Below are 20843 nucleotides of genomic sequence, written 5' to 3'. Positions count from 1 at the left end.
ATGGTTTATAGGTTTAAACACCTCTGAAAGCAGCAAAAGAAAAGTGATGTTGCTCCAGGTTTCAAAGGGTTAACACCGACACATGTAGCACTTTGTCTGTTAAAGTGGTTTTATTGATAATTGTTATAACTTAAAAACAAGTCTGTGCTACGTCATTTAGCTCCCCTGCTGGCGTCCAGGCCTGCTGGGAGTAATGCGCGCCTGTAACAGCAGCTGTGGGTCCCATGCTTGTTGTTTGGAATCTGACTTCAGCTCAGCGTCACTGTCAGTCCTAAAAATAACCGAAAGACAGGCAGCCTGTCCCAATGACTTGGCAGAGGCTTTTCGCCATGCTGCCCACTCCATGTTGATCTAACCAGCCGCTCAGCTGCAAACAGCCAAACAGCTTTTTTACTGGAAGGATGAGCCATTGTTTCCATGCGCTGCTCCTGTGGTGAGTTTGTTTTTGGTTACTTATTTAATTTTACATTGTTTGATGACAGGAAATGTAATTTATTGTTGGCTTCAGAGGACATCAGTCATTGTGTTACAGTATATCGTACTAAACATGAGCCAGAAGTACTTTGTAGTTCTTGTAACAGCACAGTGATGCTACATTTAAGAAGACAAGCCGCTTTTTATTCAACAAGAAACTTTTTATTTAGGTCACAGAGGGGAAACTTTTCAGTGGTTCCAACGTTTTTTTGTCTCAAGAACCCCTAAATTGATACGCGTTAGGCCACTGCCTCACATTTAATACGTTACATATGTTTAGGCAGGGCATGTCAGCGCCAAGGTGACTATGTAAGGGTCATTATGCTTAACTGGGAAACGACCTCACGCTTCTCCTAAAGGAGGGAAATATAAGTAGAAAGAGTCATGAGGTTGAATCACGGTCTCATAAATGTAAACAAATACTAAAACTTAAAGGGACATCTCACCCCCAGATTAAAAATAGATGTCTTTCCTCTCATCAGTAGATGTCTTCATCACTCTAGATCAGTTGCTCTCAAACTTTTTGTGTCATGAACCCCAAAATTGATAAGATTTTGTCACAAGGACCTCCATCTGAAAAGAATATAGTTGTAAGAAATGATTAAATCTATACTTGTTGAAGAGAGAGCTGTGGATGATGTGGAACCTATAATCAGAATAATCACTCCTATGACTCTTAGTCACCTCTATATTGAATTAAATGTTAAAAAAAAGAACATTACTCATTTTTCTGAAGACCCCCTTGAATTTGTTCAAAGACCCCTGAGGGTCCCTGGAGCCATGGTTTTAATCCACTCTTCAACTAAGCTCTGAATTCAAGACTCAAAATGTATTTTCTTTTCATAATTCTCTTTTTATTGGTTTAAAAAGCCAAAATGTATATAAATCCATAACTAAATGAACATTAAGATCTTTCAAGGGTGAATAAATCATAAATAAATAAAATAAAATAAGGATATAAGATGTTGGATGAATACAGGCTCAGCTCTCATTTTCTCCATTCTATAAATACTGTAAATAAATACGTAAATATTGTATACAAGGTCAATCCCTTTGTCAACACTAGGTATCTCTTTTTTCAACCACTTATTGTTTAGGGATTTCTTACAAAAATCTTACAATATTCTTAACAGATGTTTATTCTTCTTTATCCATTCAAGTTTCTCCTTAAAATTTGTGTTTGAATCCATTCCTTTTTTTGCACCATTGTGCAAAACACATTTTAAGTGATCTTTCGTTGTAAAAAAAAAAAAAAAAGATTTTCTTTAACATATTCTTTATTTTTATTGTTTTTATGTTTATCTAGCACAATTTTAATCGTAATACAAGAGAGACTAAAGCTGTTAGACCTCTTTTAGGTTGCTGTTATTCTGAATGATGCAATGCTGTTGCCAGGGATGCAAAATGTTAAATAATCTTGGAATAAGATTTTAAACTTCATAATGATATTATGATTTGTTATGAAACAGGTTTTTAGATTTTTTTTCTGTAAATGTATGTATTTTTTTCTGCATGTGCAGGTAAGCTTTAAACTCGAGTTTTCCCTGCTGAAGGACGATTTGACCTTTGAACTTGACCATGGTGCGCAATGTGGACGACCTGGACTTCTGCCTGTCCTCCCACCCGCAGAGCATCCTGGAGGGCCTGCGCTCCCTCTGCTCACACCCCAAACTGGTGGACGTGACACTAAGCGCCGGCGGTCGGGACTTCCCCTGTCACCGCGGCGTGCTGGCCCTCTGCAGCGCCTACTTCCGCAGCATGTTCTCAGGGGACTTTGTGGAGAGCATAGCTGCACGCGTGGAGCTGCAGGATGTTGATCCTGATATTCTCAGCTGCTTGCTGGACTTCGCCTACACAGGCAAGCTGACCATCAACCAGAGCAACGTGGAGGGGCTGATCTGCACCTCCAGCCAGCTGCAGTTCCAGACGGTGAGAGCCGTGTGCAGCCGATACCTTCAGCACCAGATCGATGCTACAAACTGCCTGGGAATCCTGGAGTTTGGGGCGATTCACGGCTGCCCGGAGGTGATGGCCAAAGCGTGGGCGTTCCTCTTGGAGAACTTTGAGGCCGTGCAACAAGGTGAGGAGTTTCTGCTGCTGGGGAAGGAGAGGCTGGTTGCCTGTCTGTCCGATGAAGGACTGCACATCCGGACAGAGTGCACCCGTGTGAAGGCCATCCTGAACTGGGTGAGGCACCACAAGGAGTCCCGACTCTGCCACCTCCCCGAACTCCTCGCCTTGTCCCGTCTCCATCTTCTCAGCCTGGACTACCTGGCGGACACCCTGCTGAAGGACAGTCTGGTGCAGGCGTCTCCCAGCTGCAGAGAAACCGTGGAAAAAATTCACAAAGAGGTAAGTGAGTCCACTTTTTCTCTTCAATCATTTAATCAGACTTTATTTATATAGCGCTTTTCATACAAGTGAACTGTAACAACTGTAACACACACACACACACACACACGCACAAGCACACAATTAAAAACACACCAAAAAAAATTTCAGAAACAGTCCTCATTAAAACCAGGAACTGAGGAGACACCACCATAAGTGAGGAAACACCAGAGGTGGGATAAAATCTATAAATAGAAAGATAAATAAATAATTTAATAAGTAAATAAATACATAGAATGATAATAGCAATAAAAATAAACAAATAAATAAGTCAAAAGCTCAAACTGTAAATAAGAGGTAAGTTAACGGACGGCAGAACCAAGTAAAATACTGCCGCCAGAATTGCTATTTATCAGGAATAAGAATAAATGCTGTGTTTTTAAAAGGATCCAAGCTTTTTTAAAAACATTTCACTGGTTGAGAAATGGTAAAACCCACTGAGATGTTGAGGGGGACCAGTAGAGCTAATTTAAGAAAGAATAAAGAAAATACTACAATGTGGAGATATGAGGTTTATGCCCGACAACGATGATATGTCAAGAATAATAAAATGATAAAGAAAGTAGTAACACTGCTCAACAGACTAAAATATATAAAGGTAGATCTTGAATGTGCTTTTAAAAATATCAACCCCCCTCTCTCGCTCTCATGGGCCATAGTAATAAAAAGATGTCTCACCGTGAGTTTTTACTCTGACTTTCTCGTCTTTGTTTTCACCATCTGAGCAGATTTTAAAAACAATATTTTTTTCTAGAAAGTGGATTTGGCGCCAGAATACACGGACACACTCAACTCTCAGAGTCCACAGCCGAACCTGCAAGAGGTGCTGCTGGTGATGGGCGGCCGAGCGCTCGACGACTCAGACGATGAAGACTCAGATGAAGAAGACAGAGACCCACGACTGCAAAGACTGCTGACCAGGAACTTTGCCTTCTACAACACAAAGACAAGTACAAATATATTTTTTCTTCACGTATCAGAAGTTTGTTTAAGTTCAGAATCCATTTTATGACAGAAATTTGTTGTGAAATGTCCGTCAGGCTCGTAGAAACAGTTTGGCAGATGTGTTGTAGGTCGTTAAACGTAGTGTTGACAGAAAAACAGCCCTGCAGGAACGCGGTCTGGATGTGACAGAGTTGGATCATCTTCTCAGTTCCTCAAACAGCCGTTTTATTGTGCAGAGCTGGAAGAAGGCGTACATGTTTTTCACAGGGGATGTTGATGAAAAGATTGTTGCATCTCAGTCTAAGATTTCTGATTTTATGTTGAGGCTCCACAACTCAAGACAAATTATTGAGTGCTGTGCTAGAAAAGTTATATATTTATTTATTTTTACTTTCTTGACCCTGCTTTGACTTACTTTCATGGAGGACATCTGTGCACCATTTGACTAATTTCTCTGGTATAAATTTGTCATTTGCATTCTGTGTTTCAAAGAATTTTATTTATACACCATCTTTCAAAGTGAAGTTAGCCAGTGCTGTACGATTAAAAAATGACAACAACAGTTACAAAGCTAAAAAAAAAACATGTACAATATCTAAAACTGTTTGAAATATTATAAAAAGTAACAAATAGTATCAGTTACAGAAAAGCCAAAAGAGCAGCAAGGGTCAATATGACTGTGGCTGTTTCTCTTAGTACAAGTTAAAGCCTTGCAGCAACATTCGATTTTATTTTTATTTAATGTTTATTTAAAAGGGACATTGCATATTAATGAACATCAGTGTGAAATACAAACGTAAATATGCAAGCAGGACTGCTGATTCACATCTGTAGTCCCCTGGCAGGTGACCGATTATGAAAGAAAGACAGAAAGAAAGAAAGAAAGAAAGAAACAAAACAATATAATTCATGCATTTGGATGAGCTTAAGTCTTAAGATGTTTTGTTTGCTTATGCCAGAAAAAAATGTTTAACAGTAATCAAATGAAAGCATGGACCGCATTTTCTAAATCTGCAAAGGAAAGAAACGATATTTGCTGAGTGTCTGTAATTGTGAAAACTTTTCGCTCACTCTGAATAATTCTCAAACATGAACTCCCGTTTCTTTCTGTCTCTGCAGAACAGTGGCATGAGCTCCCTAATTTCCCCAACCCCAACAAGTGGGGTTACGCCATGGTCTCCTTAAACAATGATGTGTACGTCACAGGTGAGTGAAACACAGAAACTTGAGGGGCAAAAGGAAAACAGCTCATCACTGGTTTGAGCACTTCTCTTGTGAGGAATGTAATAAATTGACACTTTTGACAAAGTGCTCTTGTCTGTCTGTCAGGGGGTTCACGAGGATCGAATACCAACACCTGGTCGACCACAGAGACCTGGAAGTACATCACAAGAGAGGGGAGGTGGGTTACCGTGGCACCCATGCTCCGGCCTCGCACTAACCACACATCGGCAACGCTCAACGGGGAGATTTACGTCATTGGAGGTAAGAAAATAAATACAGTCGTGCGTGTGGTGCTTTAAACCTGCAGTGAAATGGAAAACTTTAAGTAGCTCATCTGCCCTAAATGGCCCTTTACCTCTGCTGATAGTTTGTGAGGATTTACTTTCTTCTCTGTGGTTGAATAGTTTCGAACGTGGCCAAGTTTTAGGACCAGGGCAACATTTAAGGTGTGTGATATTCATCGTTAAAGGGAAAATTCACAACCAAATCAAAGATCCATATTTTTCCTCTTCCCTGTGGTGCTAAATATCAGTTTGATAGTTTTGGTGTGAGTTGCAGAGTGTTGCAGATTTGGCCGTAGAGATGTCTGACTTCTCTCATATTTAGAACATATATTTTCTCACATATATAGATCTAGAAAATTTGTTTGGGACTTTTGGATAATAGTAATTTACATTTATTTAATTTTGACTGTTTCTTTCATTTTCAATGCATAAATATAAAGAAAATAGTAGAAAAAACAAAAAAATGAAAACCTTTTTGGTCAGAAAAAAACTTACTTTGGTACGTCATTGCCTCAAAAACAATTTATTATTATTATTATTGTTATTATTTATTTATTTACTTATTTTTTATCGATTGTTTTAAATTACTTCTTAAATTTTTATTTATTTTGCTTATTTAGTATATATATTTAGGGTTTTTTATCTTTTGTGTATTTGAGTTGAATCAGTTTGAAGATGACCAAAATAAACTAAAATAGCGAGAAAGCAATTGACTTGTGATGCTTAAAGCACCACAAAATAAATATTTAAATAAAATTTAAAAACTCAACAGTAAAGCCTCTTTCCAGACATTATGAGCTGGTTACTGAGGATAATCCACAGACCTTATTATGAGCAGTTTTATGTGGGAACTGTTTTCTTTCTACAGAACTACGTTAGCGGGCCGTATCACTGCGCAGAACAAAGCGTGCATCTGGAAATTTCTGGAAAGAGACATGGCTGTTGAGTTTTTCAGAAGTACTCTTTGGCTCTTTGAGCACCACAAACTGAGAGTCGTCTAGCTCCATTATTTTGGAGAAAAGACAAACTTCTCTACGGACGATATCTCCAACACTCTGCAACTTAAAACTATCATTTACGTATTTGTTTATGTTTATGAGACTGTTATTTAACCTCACCACTCACTAATATTTTTTCTCTTTTAGGTACAACGTCCGATCGTGTTGAAGTTGAGCATTACGATCCTTACAGCGACACCTGGGCGCTCACATGCCCCGCCTTAAAATACGTGACTAACTTCACGGCCACGGCGTGTCACGGGAAGCTCTATGTGATTGGCTCGTGTGCCGTGAAGTACAACGCTTTGGCCATGCAGTGTTACAACCCTGTGATAGGTAAGGCCGATCAGTGCAAACCTCAGGACTCTGAGGGCGTTTGATTTTATTTACACCCAGATCTTTATTGCTTAGAGATTTATATCATCACATGATAATTGTTTTGATCATGATAACAGATTGACAGTGCAGAAGCAGTGTTAGATGTCCTGTACATGTTCATGCAGTCAGTCCTTGATGGACGCTGATGGTCCAAATAATCACAAATCTCTGTCTTCGTCTCTGCTAAAAGCTGCTGTCATGTTCACATGTGCACTTATTAAACTGCCTGATTGCACTTTTGAACTGTTTACTACCTGATTGCTCATTTTTACGGAGCTATATATTTATCTGTTTATTATTTATCATTGCAGCAAAGACATTTGTTGCCATAGTAGATTTTATTTCGATTGCTCTTTATTATTTTTGTACTGTTTGTAGAAAGTTTGCATATACGAGTACATGGGTCACTAATCTTACTGTTGCGACTGTCTTTTATTGCATCGAGTGTGGGAGTCCCAAACTTTATTTAATTGCACAATGGAAAGAAAATTACCTGAAAATTAGTTACACATAAAAAAAAGAAAGGAAAAAAATAAAGAAGACAAGAAATTTAAAAAATGTGAAAAGTCCTTAAAATCATAACAATTCTGTTATGTAATTTTAAATAAGTAATTATGATTATTATTATTAATATACTTTATCCCAGTGAGAAATTAATTTAAGCTAAGATAAGATAAGATATTAAGCTAAGATATTTACTTAATAGTGTCACCATATAGTCTTACATCACCTGCTGTGTGGGCTCATTATAAAGCTGTTGACTAAAGAACCCAAACATGATTTTTAATCTTTATTTTTATGAATCTTATGTGTGTTTGCATGTTTTTACAGATAGCTGGATCAGCATATGTTCGCCCTTCATCCCTAAGTATTTGTCCTCTCCTCGCTCCGTCTGTGTAGACGGCATTATATATCTGGTTGCCGACAACACTAAGAAAGTCTACTCTTATGATCCAGAGGCAAACATGTGGCAGAAGGTGTGCTTAAAAATAATACAAGGCCTTATTACAATGCAAATTTAACAAGATTAAAGATAAGATGTATGTTATTCTCCTGTTATTTTAGCTAAACGTTGACGATTCTCTCTCTGCAGGTGCAGCTTCTGCACATGCTCCATGAGAACGGCGGTCTGGTGGCGGTGGATGGGAAGCTGTTTGTCACCGGAGGCCATTGGAAAGGTATGGAGGGGGACTACGGGGTGGAAGTGGAGGTCTACAACCGAGCATCCAACACCTGGGAGGTGGAGTGCTACCTGCCGAAACTTTGGTTCTACACCGGAGTCTGCACCATCTTTCTAGATCCGTCCCAGTGGCCTGAGGTGTTCCCCGTAGAGTCCGAATAACGGCCTGCTGGTCTGCTGGGACTAAACTCAGGGTCAGAGAGTCGACACAGACGTGTTACCATCATAGACACTGTGTTACAACGCAAGTGGCATGTTTATTCCAGGATGTCATTGTGCCCGAGAATAGTGAGTAACTTGATCCTCAGGTATTTGTGGATGTTTTTAGGGCCTTGCTTGGCTGCTCAGCAGGTGTATATTTATACTTCATATCATGTGTTTGAGATCTGAATTCCTTTGTGTATTATTGAATGGTGCTTGTGAATCATTAAATGTTTGTAGAGTGGGTGTTATTGTTATTATTGGTTGTATATCAGCAGTTTGGAGTGCTCATATTGTTAGGGTTATCACTATTATGTAGCCACATTTGTGTCCCCATAACTTCTTCAAAATGTGTCAGATATTTATAACAAATGACCACCCACAGATTGTGAGTTAGCTTGTTAAAATGTGATAAGTAATGTAACTATTTTAACGCCTTCATCCAAGTAATGTTACTTATTACATTTGATTACTTTGTGTTAACTTTTCTAACAAATGTTTTGAACTGCTGGAAAATGAAATGAAATAGGCCATGCCAAAAAAAAAAAAAACAGCATCCCTCTATGATGAAAAGACGCAAAGCAACTGAATGAATGTTATATTCTACATAAACATTTTATGGTGTGAAGAATGTATTTTGGATGTAATCCCTTTGTAAACACCAACATTTTATTGTTTTTTCTCCTTAAAAACTGTAACTGGTTACAATTACATTTACAACACAGAATGAACGTCCTTTTTTCTTTATCATTTTTTTGTCTTTGTGTGTCCCTGAAGTCATTTTACCACCCTGTTTGTAGTTTTTCACTTTCAAGGTTTAAAAAAAGACTACAATTCCATAGAGATCAATTTCAGGAAGTGACGTCATTTTTGGAGCAAAGGAGTACTTAAATCCGGTGAGCATAAACTTTCACTTATGTTTTTCATACAATGTTTTATGTTATTAATCTGTTTGTCACATCGTTAAATTTTCACCCCGTTCGGCTAAATTATGAAGAAAGTTGCACGGATCGAAAATATGTAAAAACATATTTGGATACGGTCATAAAAGTTGTGTTTATTGTTTAAACGCTTAGCTAGCTAAATCCAGATCACTGCTACAGCTAGCTTAGCTCAAAACCCTGTTAGGTGTGTAGCATGCCGCCCAGAAGGGTTAGTTTTTGAAGAAAACAAACAAAAAACCCCACGAAGAATAGTCTGTCTTTCTCTCCAAAAGTTATAAGAATTATATCTTAAATGTAAATATACGTCGTCAGTTTTCGTTTGCCTTTTCCAAGCTTTAAACCATTGAAACGTTGAGCAAATTTGTGTGGCTTCTTTCAGAATAATATGGGGAAAAAGGTAATAAGCAACTTTGCATGAAATGTCTCACAAGTTGCAAAAATAAATAAATAAAATTGTAAAAGGTGACAAGAGAATTACCTCGGAAATTAGCTTAAACAAACAAACTACATTTAATTTAATAATTTCATTATTCATATATAATTTATATTTTTTTGTTGTCTTATTTTATCACTTTTTCAGGTCATTTTGTGTTTTGGTTCTTTTCCTTTTTGTTTTTCCTTTTATTTTGCTAATTTGGAGTAAGTTTCTTGTGACCTTTTACCAGTTTCTTGCTAATGTTTTTGGTCTTTTTAAAAAAAAGTTGCTCAGTGCCTGCTTGCCCTGATTTTTGAAAGACATCAAGTCAGTTTCAGGTTTCAAGGGGTTAAAAAATATGCTCCTGAAAAGATGGTCAAAAACATGTAAATCCTCTCTGAGAAAACCGTCTTCACTTGCCTTCAGTGCCTTGATGATCATTAACCCTTTGGAATCCGGTCGCTTGTTGCCATGGCGTCTCGTCACGGCAACACCCAAGCCAGCATTCTATCTCTATGGCAACGGCCCGGAAGCGCTCGGTCACCTTGGTAACGTGGACTGGGATCAGAACGGTGCAGACGTCCCCTAAAGTTTGTTGGCTAAAAAGTTTCTGTCAGTGATTTCTTTCACCTCTGCTGCCTGTTAGATGCAGGTGACAGTTCAATGTGAGCTTCATTTATTCAGAATTACATTATTTAAATGTCAACATTTGACTTTTCTGTATATTCATTTTAGTAGCCTCGCAAGCTAACGTTACAGACAGGTTTCTGTGTCGTCAAATGAAAGTATTGACGTCACTAGATAACATTTTATTGTTAAATTTGGGGCCAGTTTCTCAATGAGTTCTCAGCGAGAGGAACACTCACCCAGACTGGAGGCTGTGATTCAGGTTGGTAACTTCTCCACTCTGTTAGTTAGCGTCTTTAATGTTTCAGTAGGCTTTATTCACGGGAGACACTTTGACATATCACCGGAGGAAAATCAGAGGTGTAGCAAACTAATGAATGAAGTTAAAGATGTCTGAATGTCATTTATGTCAGCTGATTCAGTTTCAGGATCCTGGTGTTGTGTTTGTTGTGTGATATAATACATTATATGTAAACCTCTGAAAGGGTGCATTCTCATAATGAGCGCCATTACATGTTGCTTTTTGTCTGTATTTTTACTTTAATACACTTCAATTTTGAATGTGATGTCACGGCTTTTACTTTTTTTTTTACAGAGTTTTGTGATTTGTTGGCATGACTGTATGATTGCAGAAGTTGGAGGAGTCTCTGCTTCACTCTGACGGCAGCTCAGGAGAGAGGACTCTGACACTTCGAGGTGATGGACATGAGTCCGGCGTCACGCCTACGCCTGTCTCAGCACGCATCCGTCAGATCGTCACCAGTAACCTGGCAGAGCAGCCAGCTGGTAGGAAGGAGCTTTAATTTAAACTGAAGTGTAAACGATAAATCTGCCTCGCTAGATTTCAGCTATCATTATACCCCATCTGATAAGACTGACACTTGTGTATGCATGATCTGTTTCCGTGTCCCAGGTGAGAGCTCTGAGGTCAGCGAGCTGGAGGAGAGCAGGGCCCCGAGGGAGCAGCTTTCTCCGAGCCAGATGGACCGTGTCCAGCCGCGAGTCAAACAGGCCACTCTCGCAGACAGGGTAGGAGTGACACACGGCAGCGACACTTTCTCAGGTCGAGGCCAAGCTCTGCAACATTATTTCATGATACCTGTGCTATTCTGGCAGAATAATTCTCATAAAATGATAAAAACAGACCCAATGCACAGATCATATCATCAGGTAAGCACACATCGGGCCTCATGCAGCAACATTCTCTTAAATTTCTCTCATATTTTCTCTTAATTTTCTGATAAGAGGTGTTGTGCCATGTGAACTGACATGACATCCAAAAAGGTTGTAAGAACAAGAAGAACTTCCACAGTAGTTAAACTGACTGTTAAATAAACTTAAAGTAAAATATATTGACTTAAAAGTACACATGCACAAAGATTTAAATATATTTAAAAAATCAAAATAATTTTGAATATAACAAGAAAAAGCAGCAAGTCTTCATACGTACAGTAAATATGAGAAGCTGGAACCATAAAATGTTTTAATTGCACAATAAAAGAAGAAAATGTTTTATTTAGCCCTGAAATTGAATAATCCAGTCATTATAAAAACTCTAAAACCTCATCTAAATTTGATTAAATGATAGTCATATATTTTTAAACATTCCTTAAATATAAAACTTGTTTTTCCCTGTGATGGACAATAATTTGTGGACTGTGAAAGTGAGATGTTTTTCTCTTATCTGTGTTACGAGTGCTCTTAACCACATAATATTTTAGGGTGCAAGATGAAAAATACAGTTTCCCAAGTGGGTAAACAAAATGTGGAAAAGAGAATTAACCATATTTAAGGAGATTATAAGAAAATTAAGATTAAAAGAATAGCCACATGTATAAGTAGATAAATGCTAATAAAAGAAATAATGTCATATAAAACAGGTTAAATGCCAATAAAAGAACAAACCCTTGAATTTAAAAAAGTTAAATGTGCAAAGTACATGAAAATAGTCACACAGCACAACTAAAACAGGACCACAATAAAAAGCATCGATAATAATTTTCTAACATTTTCCAAACCCAGCTGTGTCTCCTGACTGCATCACATTGTTTACACGCTCAGATGTCAACGCAGCTCTAACAGGAGTTGGAGTGTGTAACGCTGTCGATTGGTAAATTTGTGCAGTTTTGTTTGGAGATGAGATCAAGAAGGTCAGCCACACTAGAGCATTGACTGCAAGAAGCTACGCACGTTTGAAATGGAATACGGTTACAGTAAACATCAGTGTACCGCCGCTCTTTCCAGCAGGGAAAGCCTTTTGGGGCTGAACAAACAAACAGTGTGGGAAGGCTGAAACAGCTTCGCATGTACTGTAGTGAACGCTGAGGGGGAAGAAGTTTGGAGTATACATGCACAGACATGCACATTGGATTAATTTAACTTGGCACAAGCACCTTATGTCATATGTCTATCTTTAATTAACTGCTGCAGAATTACAGTTTACATATTACAGTAAGTACTGCATAAGCATCCATTGTGTGTATGTGTGTGTGTGTGTGTGTGTGTGTGTGTGTGTGTGTTTGTAAGTGTCAATAAGAGAGGGGAGGGTGGTTCATGAAGGGTTTCCTTGTGGTCTGTTCAGGTAGACTCAGACCCCCCTGTGCTCATGAGGGCCGGCGTCTCCCTTCACAGCCCCCCCATGGTTGCCCCTCCATGTAGCGGCGGCTACACAGGGGGAAAAATTGTGAAGGTCACCGGCCTCCTCCCCTGAGACTGTCGAAGAAAAAGCTCGTTTTTCATGGCGCACAAAGCCGCCATTTGTGATAACACTGCCCTCATTCTGCTGCTTAAATCTAATGAACTCCCACTGCTTGCTTTACTCTCGGAACTTATTTTAAAACCAAGGCTATAAATATAGCTTAATTAGCTTGGCAGATATATATAGCGTATTTATTTTGTTGATATTTTTAGATGTGAAAAGCCACTAAACAGTGAAAAACATAAGCAAGTGTTGCTGATATGTGATGCTTACATACTGAGTCATAATTTTAAGAGTGGTGGAGTGCAGCACGAGCACAGAATAAATGTTGGCACTGTATATTTCTTTACAGTTCAAATCCTAACCAACACTTTGTTATCAGCGAGAAAAGATGTATTTTTTGTCTTTAAAAAAAACTGGCACAATACCGGCTCGAAATGCAGCGATGTCTTTGTAAAAAATAACCGCTTTTCATGGCACGTTTAAGTAAAAAAGCAGCTGCTTTCTATTGGTGCTGTCACAGCTGGACATGTAGTTTGTCTAATAAATAAAAACAGCTTTTCATGGCACTATTCTGGCTGAAAACACAGCGAGGTCTTGGTCTTTTAATGGCAACATCCCAGCTGCTTTTGTAGGCAAAGTCCTGGCTGGAAACGCAGCGAACAATTTTTTCACTATTACGGCTATAAAAAGACAATGTGTAGGTAAAATCAGGCTCTTTTGGTGGCACTGTTCGGGCCAGAAATGCTGCAATGTCTCTTTTACATAGTAGCATCCTGACTGAAAAACATAGCAATGTCTTGGAAGAAACTACCATGTTTAGTGCCTAGAGAGCCACTGGAAGATGTAGTGATGACTTTGCTGAAACATTTGGCTAAAAAACAGCTGGTTTTAATATTTGTTGGTCTTGAAAAACAGTCTGTAGTGGTCTGCAGCTTGTAAGGCTTGTCACTAAGGCCCCACGTCATCCACCATCCCTTTAAACTCCCAATGACAAAGTCAGCTCACCATTCAAACATTGATATGACATTTATGATATGTACAAATTCAATGTTTCCGTGGTTTGTAGAAACCTACAATTTCCACCGGTGGGTGGGCTGACACAAGACCTACCTTTTCTCCACAAGGATCCCAGAAATTATAACTGTTAACGCAGCTGAAAGATTTATCGGGTGATGTCTCAGAAGTCAGCAGGTTCATTACGAGACTCCTGTCGTGACTCGTCTGTTCCAGTGGAAGCTCCTGTCTTCCTCTCACTGTGTTTCCCTGCGGAGCGGCGTGGTTGTTTGGCAGCTCGGCTGTGATGTGATGTTAATGCAGTCTGCTAATCAATGCCCTGGAGCCAAACATACTTCCTTTGCTGTGGCATCCGTTTGGAGGTAAAATTTAGGTCTTACCTGCATATAGCTTTCACTGCCGAAGGGATCGCTTCACAGATTATATCATATACAGTATGATCCGTTTAATTTGTCAGCATAATTCGAGGCGCATTTCAGTGCATCTCACCTGCTTTTGGGAAAGCAGCCAGACAGCACATATGAAAAATCAGACCTCAGGAGGATTAATTCAGCGTAATCGTTCATTGGCACAGTGCAACGCGGTGGCATCATACAAATCATGATATGAAATCCTGTCGTTAAGATAAATAATTTCAAGTCAATTGTAAATAAAGCCATTAAAATTACTTATTGAGTTCTTGGAGTTATTCATGTACATGTGGAGAATTGGGGGTCATATTGTGGATAGCAGTAAAACACGGTAATGAAAAGATCATGCTTTGGCTTAAAATACCCGGTTTTGGAGGCTTAATTATGGCTGGAGAAACAGCTAACCTGGCTTTAAGCACAGCAGTGTCTCGATTTTAAAAAAAAATCCCCTTTTTGTGGCATCAACCCATTTCATTGCTTGAACATGAACCATGAATGTAAAAAAAAAATCAAAAAACAGAATTATTCTTAATATTGATATCAGCCATGTCACCCGGCCCTGCCCTGATTACATGCATCATTTATCTCATTCTTGAAATTAAACTACTACTAATACAACTACTACTAATACTTTCACAGTATGTTTGTTTAAAAGCAGCTTACGGTAAATGTTGCTCGTCCAGGAGATCCTGCAAGAAACCTTTTAAACAGCATTTTTCCTGTGCAGTTCACCTTGGGGTATTGTAATAGAAATGTGTCGGGGTGATTTGCACATTGCTCACAGTTTTGCATCGTGCATTCCTCTGAGAGCTGCAGTATATTGTCCTCTGAGTGGTTTTTGGCTGCATGTGTTGCACTCAGCATGGTGGGGGCCAGGTATCCCCCTGCCAGTACAGTAACAGCCATCCTACAGTTGGCAGCTCGCAGCTGAAGATTGCCCTCCTGTCAAACAACCAGCACTCATAACTACTTACAGGCCAACTTGCTTCTCACCTTTTGACCTTTTTGGATCAGGTTGACACAATGTGACCACGTATTTTTCAAGACAAAGAAACTTTAACGCTAGCAGCAGGAAGGTGATAATGTCTTCAAGGGCTCTGATTTCTCTGGTTACATTACCATGTTATTGTTGAGTGGTCGTTTCAAAGCAGATTTGGTGACAATAGAGCCTCTGCTGGTTGCCTGGCAACCTTACAGTGACAACAAGACCCCCAGAAAGTCCTTCCTACGGGCCAAGACATTGTTACACATGTAGAGTTGCATGACATTTCATGTTTACGCTTCAGTATTTATACAGATTAAAGGAGCAGTGGGTCAGATTTGGGGGAATTTATCCACAGGAACTGAATATGATATTCATGACTATGTTTTTTGTGTGTGTGTGTGTGTGTGTGTGTGTGTGTGTGTGTGTGTGTGTGTGTGTGTGTGTGTGTGTGTATTATCACCTGAAACTGAAGCATCTTGGTGTGATCAGCCCTTTCCTTCTGCACAGTGATACAGTTGATGGGTGTAGTTTGGTAGAAAGAAAATACTATGCTACTATACATACTACTAATACATTGCTGTTGAGTTTTTAAAAGTATTTTATTGGCACTTTGGGCACCACAAACCAAGTGCCATCTATTTTTTGTTATATTGGAGAGAAGGTAGACATCTCTACGGCTGGTATTTCCAACACTTTGCAACTCACATCAAAACTAGACTGATAAATAGTGCTACACTGAATTTGGGGTGAAATGTCCCTTTAAACATTGTCCCCTTTTGAGCTGTATACTCGGTAGATGATACTGAATATAATGCTCAACTACCAAAAGTTTTTTTTCTGAGATCCATCTGATGCTCGTAGTGTCTGAGTGTCAGCTGATTAAGGCCCTATACTGAAGGTCTGACAGTTGAGAAACACACAGTTTCCCAAATTTTTCCCAGCTTTCCTTAAGTCTCTTTGACCCGACAGAAGACCATTAACGCAACACTGATGAAGTCACACCTGGCCTCTGAAAGGCGTCCTCTGTGTCTCTGCTAAGTCACTCAGCGTGATCTCTGATGACCCCAGAAAATTGCACGTGAACCAGGATAAACCTTGACCCAGTTTGCGAGTCGGGCGGCCTCGGGAGGCTGGAGAACATGTTGGGGTGAATTCTGAACCCTCTGTGTTGCTTTTGGAGCCCCGCCAGTGTGCATTTTCTCAGACATGGACATCCATACCCTGCTGCCCGAACACTTAGCGAGCGGCTGCACAATACCGCAGTGTGGCAGTCAGTCGGATAAAGATAAACTCGTGCTGAATGATTTCTGACACCAACTGCCATTTGCCAGTGCCCTCTGAAATCTTGAGTCCCCCGGGTCTCTGCATAAGAACCCTGTCAAACATAGTCGGAGCAGATAAAGTCTGTTTTTAGGGATTGTGTTACTGTCCCCTTTTACCCTGCTGCCCCCCTCTGTTTCCAGTTTGTTTTTCCTGCTGGCACAAAACCCGTTCATTTAGGCTGCAGTTTCAATGGAGCGCTGCCAGAAAGTCTGACTCTTTCAACTATCATGAAATTGTAAAAATTAATTGCCTTCCCCAGAGAGAATATTCTTAAAAGCCCATCCATGCACTGGATTTTTTGATGAAAGTATTCCATTAAACCTTCTCAGCATTTGACATTAAGCTGCTCATGTTACCTGACTTTCAAGTCAAACTTTAAGCACACGTTTCAGATCTTTTACGCATGTCAAGAGCCTCTAATCAGAAGTGAAGTCTTGAACTGACTGACTGGTATATGTATATGCCCTTACAAAAAACACTATTGTGTTTGGCCTACCACAAAAAACTACCAGTACTGCTGTAATTCTATGTTTTTTGTAATGCCTTAAAAGGAATTACAATAGTAGTGGTAATTCTGATTTTGTAGCATTGTTGTACTTATCTTATCATGTTTTTATATAGTATTGCTGTATTGTCTCCTCTTGTATTTCTGTTGTCTTAATACTAACCCTTGATCAACATCAGTTTTCTTGTGCTGCATTCAGACACCTTTTACAAGCATTTAAACCTCTTAAACCTGAAAAAAAATGGTTTGATTTCTTTCAAAAATACAGAAAAAAACATCATGTGCAACATTGGCAGGAAATATCCTGCAAACTGTAGAAAGAATAATAAGTAAAAGGTGACAAGGAAATTGTATTAAAAAAATAGCCGGGGTAATTATTGAATATGATCATAAAATGAGTGAAAAATGTCCTGAAAACTATATTTCTGATTCTCTTAAATATTTCAAATTCTGTCACAGAAAAAAAGTATTTTTAGCACTTTATTTAGGTCATTTTTTCATTTTTTTTTAAAAACTTTTCTTTATTCTTCTGCTTATTTTCAAGTGTTTTTCTCACCACTTTTCACAAATTTTTTGGCCGTTTATTGCTAAGTTGCTTGTGGTCCTCTTCTTGTGTTTTTTTTTGTTGTGGGGGGGGTTGCTACCCAGAAGTTTTTGTAAACAAACACTGTATTTTGCTCCATAGTAATACTCAACAACCTATATGCACACCGGTATTATTGAAATATTACAGGTCTGCTTTCCCTAATAAAGTAACTCCACAGAAAAAAAACTATAGTAATGGAATATCTGGTGAAAAATACAACATATAACACTTTAAACTTACTATAGAGTCTATACAGCTTGTGTAATGTTCTATAGTAAAGCTGCAGTTTATTTTCATAAGGGTGTGTTTGTAGGTTTTGCACGCCGCTGTCCTCGCCAGCGGCATTGTGTTAAGTGCTGCAAGGCCGGCCACATGCTTGTGAGTACACAGCGTGTATTATTAGTTTGGCTGTATTTACACAGATCACTTGTATCCCTGTGTGCCATCACAGCAGCTGTCCCCGTAACCAAAACGTTTCACTCCATGGCAACACACTCACAGCAGCCCCCCCCTCCTCGCTCCCATTCTCCCTGTTTGTTATCCCACATTGTGTAATTACCGCCAGTGATGATACATAAACAGCTTTCACAATCAGCTGGGGCTCTTTCACGGAGTCAGCACTCAGGGGGTAATGTGAGGGGAAGGGGGGAGCGGGTATGTTGTTGAAGTAGGATAGTGCGTTTTTTGGGCAGCTTGGGGGCGATGGACATCCGCTCCAGCTGTGTTTAGGAATCTGACAGATAGTGCACTCCATTAATTCCCTTTATTAAGCCTCTGGGCCCAGGCCAAGCCAGGGAAAACGATTGCAGCTGTAACCCTTCACATGCTGGCTGGACTGTGCACTCACGGCCAGATTTCACTCTGGCTGAGTCAAAGAAAGACAGAAAGGAAGCTGAAAATGTTGCTGGATGTGCCTGGAAATGTAACTGTGTGTAGATAAACAGGCATTGATCCATCATGTCAGTGTTATACAGTAACAGAGGAGAAAATCGACTTCAGAAATTAAAACTAAAGTGATCTAAAACACTCAAAAAAGAGCAGTTGAAGAATCAGATACTGGTGACTTATTAGATCTCCAAATGTTGTGACAATCGGTCAGTGAGAGAATATTATAATCATAACTTGGTAAGTGAAATGGATTGGATTTTGATCTACCACATGAGCAAGGCAGCAAGTTCTGGCCCAAACACCAAAGCCTTCACAAGGGCCTTGAAAATGATTCTCTTGTTGCTTGTTGGCAGATGAATCAAAGCGAGATTATCCCTTGATGTTGTTTGAAATATTTATCAAAAGAGACAATACAAGGAGTGGCACAAATCATAAATATCAAGAAATATAAAAAGCTAATTCAAAGCACATTTTAAGAGGCTGAAAAGACTTTTACTTTGGAAACATAAGCAGGGCTCGGGACACAGATACTTGGAAATGAAAAAAAAGAAAAGAAAAGGAAACACAGCAACCATATGGAGGCATAAAACATACCATGACAAAAAGGCTGTTTTTGTATAAATTGCATCTTGAATATTATTGCAAAATGGCAGTAGAAGACCTCAAAGAGTCGTGCTACAATGAATTTGGGCTCAGCCCACTTTAGGGGGCCGCGGAGGCTGCTGGAGAGTGATTGTACTCCGACGCAGATCGTAAATAGCGAGGGTGTTCAGTGAGCACACTTCTAGGCCCCCAGTAAGCCCTGTAAGCCCCTGAGTTTGGGCAGATGGAGGACTGGGATTACTGGCCTCTCTCTTTTGCCTTTTTACAGTCACCAATGGATGGGTGTGTTGAGAAGAACAACGAGTTCAAACTAACTTGGAGATGAGGGTGATGAGATTAAATGATGCAAACAGAGCGATGGTGGTGCAGGGGAGTTCAGTGGAGGTGGGGGTCTCCACAGCGCACTGTTATGGCGCCCTCTTGGGAGCTTCCTGCACGGAGCATGGCTAATCCAGAGCAGCCTCCGGCCTCCTGCTTTACAGCTGACTGGGGAGAAACAATAAAAAAAAGCGTCCCCTCTGTAGTGTGAGGAGCATGGGCGCGGCGCTGGCGAGAAGCCCACACACTGCAGCTATGCATGAAAACGTGCAAACAACCGTCCTCAGCAGGGCAGGGCAGGGACCCTCAGGGGTTGCCAGGGACACCTGGTCACTGAGTGCACAGCAAGGTGGGGAGGGTGTAGTCTACATTATTAGTATTATTATCATTATTCAACTGAATCAGCATATTTTCAGTAGCATCAGTATTTCTCTCATTTTCATTATTATGAATATTAGTATTATTTGTATTTTATTCACATTTGTATAATATTTTGTCTCATGGCTCTTATGTAGAGTATTTGATGCCTCATATTCATAGTATGTCACATGTTTATTTGTAGGCACCTTTGAATTTTAGACTCACGCGACCTGTCAGGTGATTGGTCCATACGGGCACAAATGTGGCGCATCTCTGCCCTGTTTTATGTCTGAAGAAGGGCCTGGGTCCAAAACGTCGCATGAGGAGGTGATATTTCTGTATTTTTGAGGGTGTAGCATACAACAGTGGTTGGAACAGAGCTGTGTGATACACATTGTATATATGGGCAAATACATACAGCATAATGTCACAACTTTTGCAATATTTGTGTAATTTGCATGATCTTCCAGCTCCAGGGAGGTTGGTATGTCTCTTCAAGTTGTCTTTTCTAATGATGTCTTTCATTTTAGAAAGACTACACAGAGTTTGTGTCTCCGTTATCCCAAATTTCACGTTGTGCCATTTGTGGTGATTTGATTATTTGCTCATTTGTTTGGGCATATAAATCATTAAAGGCATTGCAGGAAAACCCCAAAGAACAAGTTCTCTTTGAAATAAACAAAGTTACGTTTACATTCGGTGTTTCAACCAAAACTCTTTTTGTGTGCATCCTTGAGGCCTAAAAACATGTTGGAAGTATTTTCTTCCTCATGAAACATTTACAAAGTCAAATTTTGGACTTTTTACATCTTTGTTTACTCACTAGCAGCCTTCTACATTATTTTTAATTTGGTGCATTGCTACAAATCTCTGCCGTCAACCGTTCCACACTAAAGTAATATGAAACTGGCGGCAGGAGTGCGAATCGTGTATCGTGTCGCCGATTTGTTGAGTCCGTCTTCCATCTTCGGGTTGCTTTGCAGTGTAGCCAATTGTTGATGCTGAAATAGCAACTTTCTCGGCAGGATTCTCCGTCATTGAATCAGGTTTTCACTGAAGGGATGTGGACACGCATCTTCTAAAACTTGA

General features: G+C 39.6%; 2 protein-coding genes across 3 annotated transcripts in view; both read left to right on the top strand.

The window, feature by feature from the left end:
* Window positions 1-191: 191 nt before the first annotated feature.
* klhl30 (kelch-like family member 30) lies at window positions 192-8802 on the top strand. Of its 2 annotated transcripts, XM_042517005.1 has the most exons (9): window positions 192-433; window positions 1995-2826; window positions 3620-3815; window positions 4930-5016; window positions 5140-5295; window positions 6464-6545; window positions 6606-6652; window positions 7526-7671; window positions 7788-8802. In XM_042517005.1, exons 2-9 carry the CDS (start codon window positions 2053-2055, stop codon window positions 8034-8036), a joined length of 1737 nt encoding a protein of 578 aa, XP_042372939.1. In that variant the 5' UTR covers window positions 192-433; window positions 1995-2052; the 3' UTR covers window positions 8037-8802. The 2 variants fall into 2 exon arrangements, with proteins under 2 accessions (XP_042372939.1, XP_042372932.1); XM_042516998.1 differs by having other exon boundaries at window positions 194-433; window positions 6464-6652.
* A 1470-nt stretch (window positions 8803-10272) lies between these two features.
* Window positions 10273-20843, top strand: part of crocc2 (ciliary rootlet coiled-coil, rootletin family member 2) — a 45928-nt gene continuing 35357 nt past the window's right edge. The window contains exons 1-3 of the mRNA XM_042483944.1: window positions 10273-10323; window positions 10694-10847; window positions 10975-11090. Coding sequence (XP_042339878.1) covers window positions 10273-10323; window positions 10694-10847; window positions 10975-11090 — 321 coding nt within the window. The remainder of the gene's footprint in view (window positions 10324-10693; window positions 10848-10974; window positions 11091-20843) is intronic.

This window comes from Plectropomus leopardus, chromosome 3 (genome assembly GCF_008729295.1).
Source record: "Plectropomus leopardus isolate mb chromosome 3, YSFRI_Pleo_2.0, whole genome shotgun sequence".
In the NCBI taxonomy this organism is placed as follows: domain Eukaryota; kingdom Metazoa; phylum Chordata; class Actinopteri; order Perciformes; family Serranidae; genus Plectropomus; species Plectropomus leopardus.
This window is presented reverse-complemented; position numbering and strand designations above follow the sequence as displayed.

What these genes read in the sequence shown, in the direction of transcription:
- klhl30 (XM_042516998.1), top strand. Translation starts at nt 2,053, where the DNA reads ATGGTGCGCAATGTGGACGACCTGGACTTCTGCCTGTCCTCCCACCCG. An exon ending in TGGAAAAAATTCACAAAGAG is followed by an intron (nt 2,827 to 3,619) that starts GTAAGTGAGTCC and finishes ATTTTTTTCTAG; the next exon opens with AAAGTGGATTTGGCGCCAGA. An exon ending in CTTCTACAACACAAAGACAA is followed by an intron (nt 3,816 to 4,929) that starts GTACAAATATAT and finishes CTGTCTCTGCAG; the next exon opens with AACAGTGGCATGAGCTCCCT.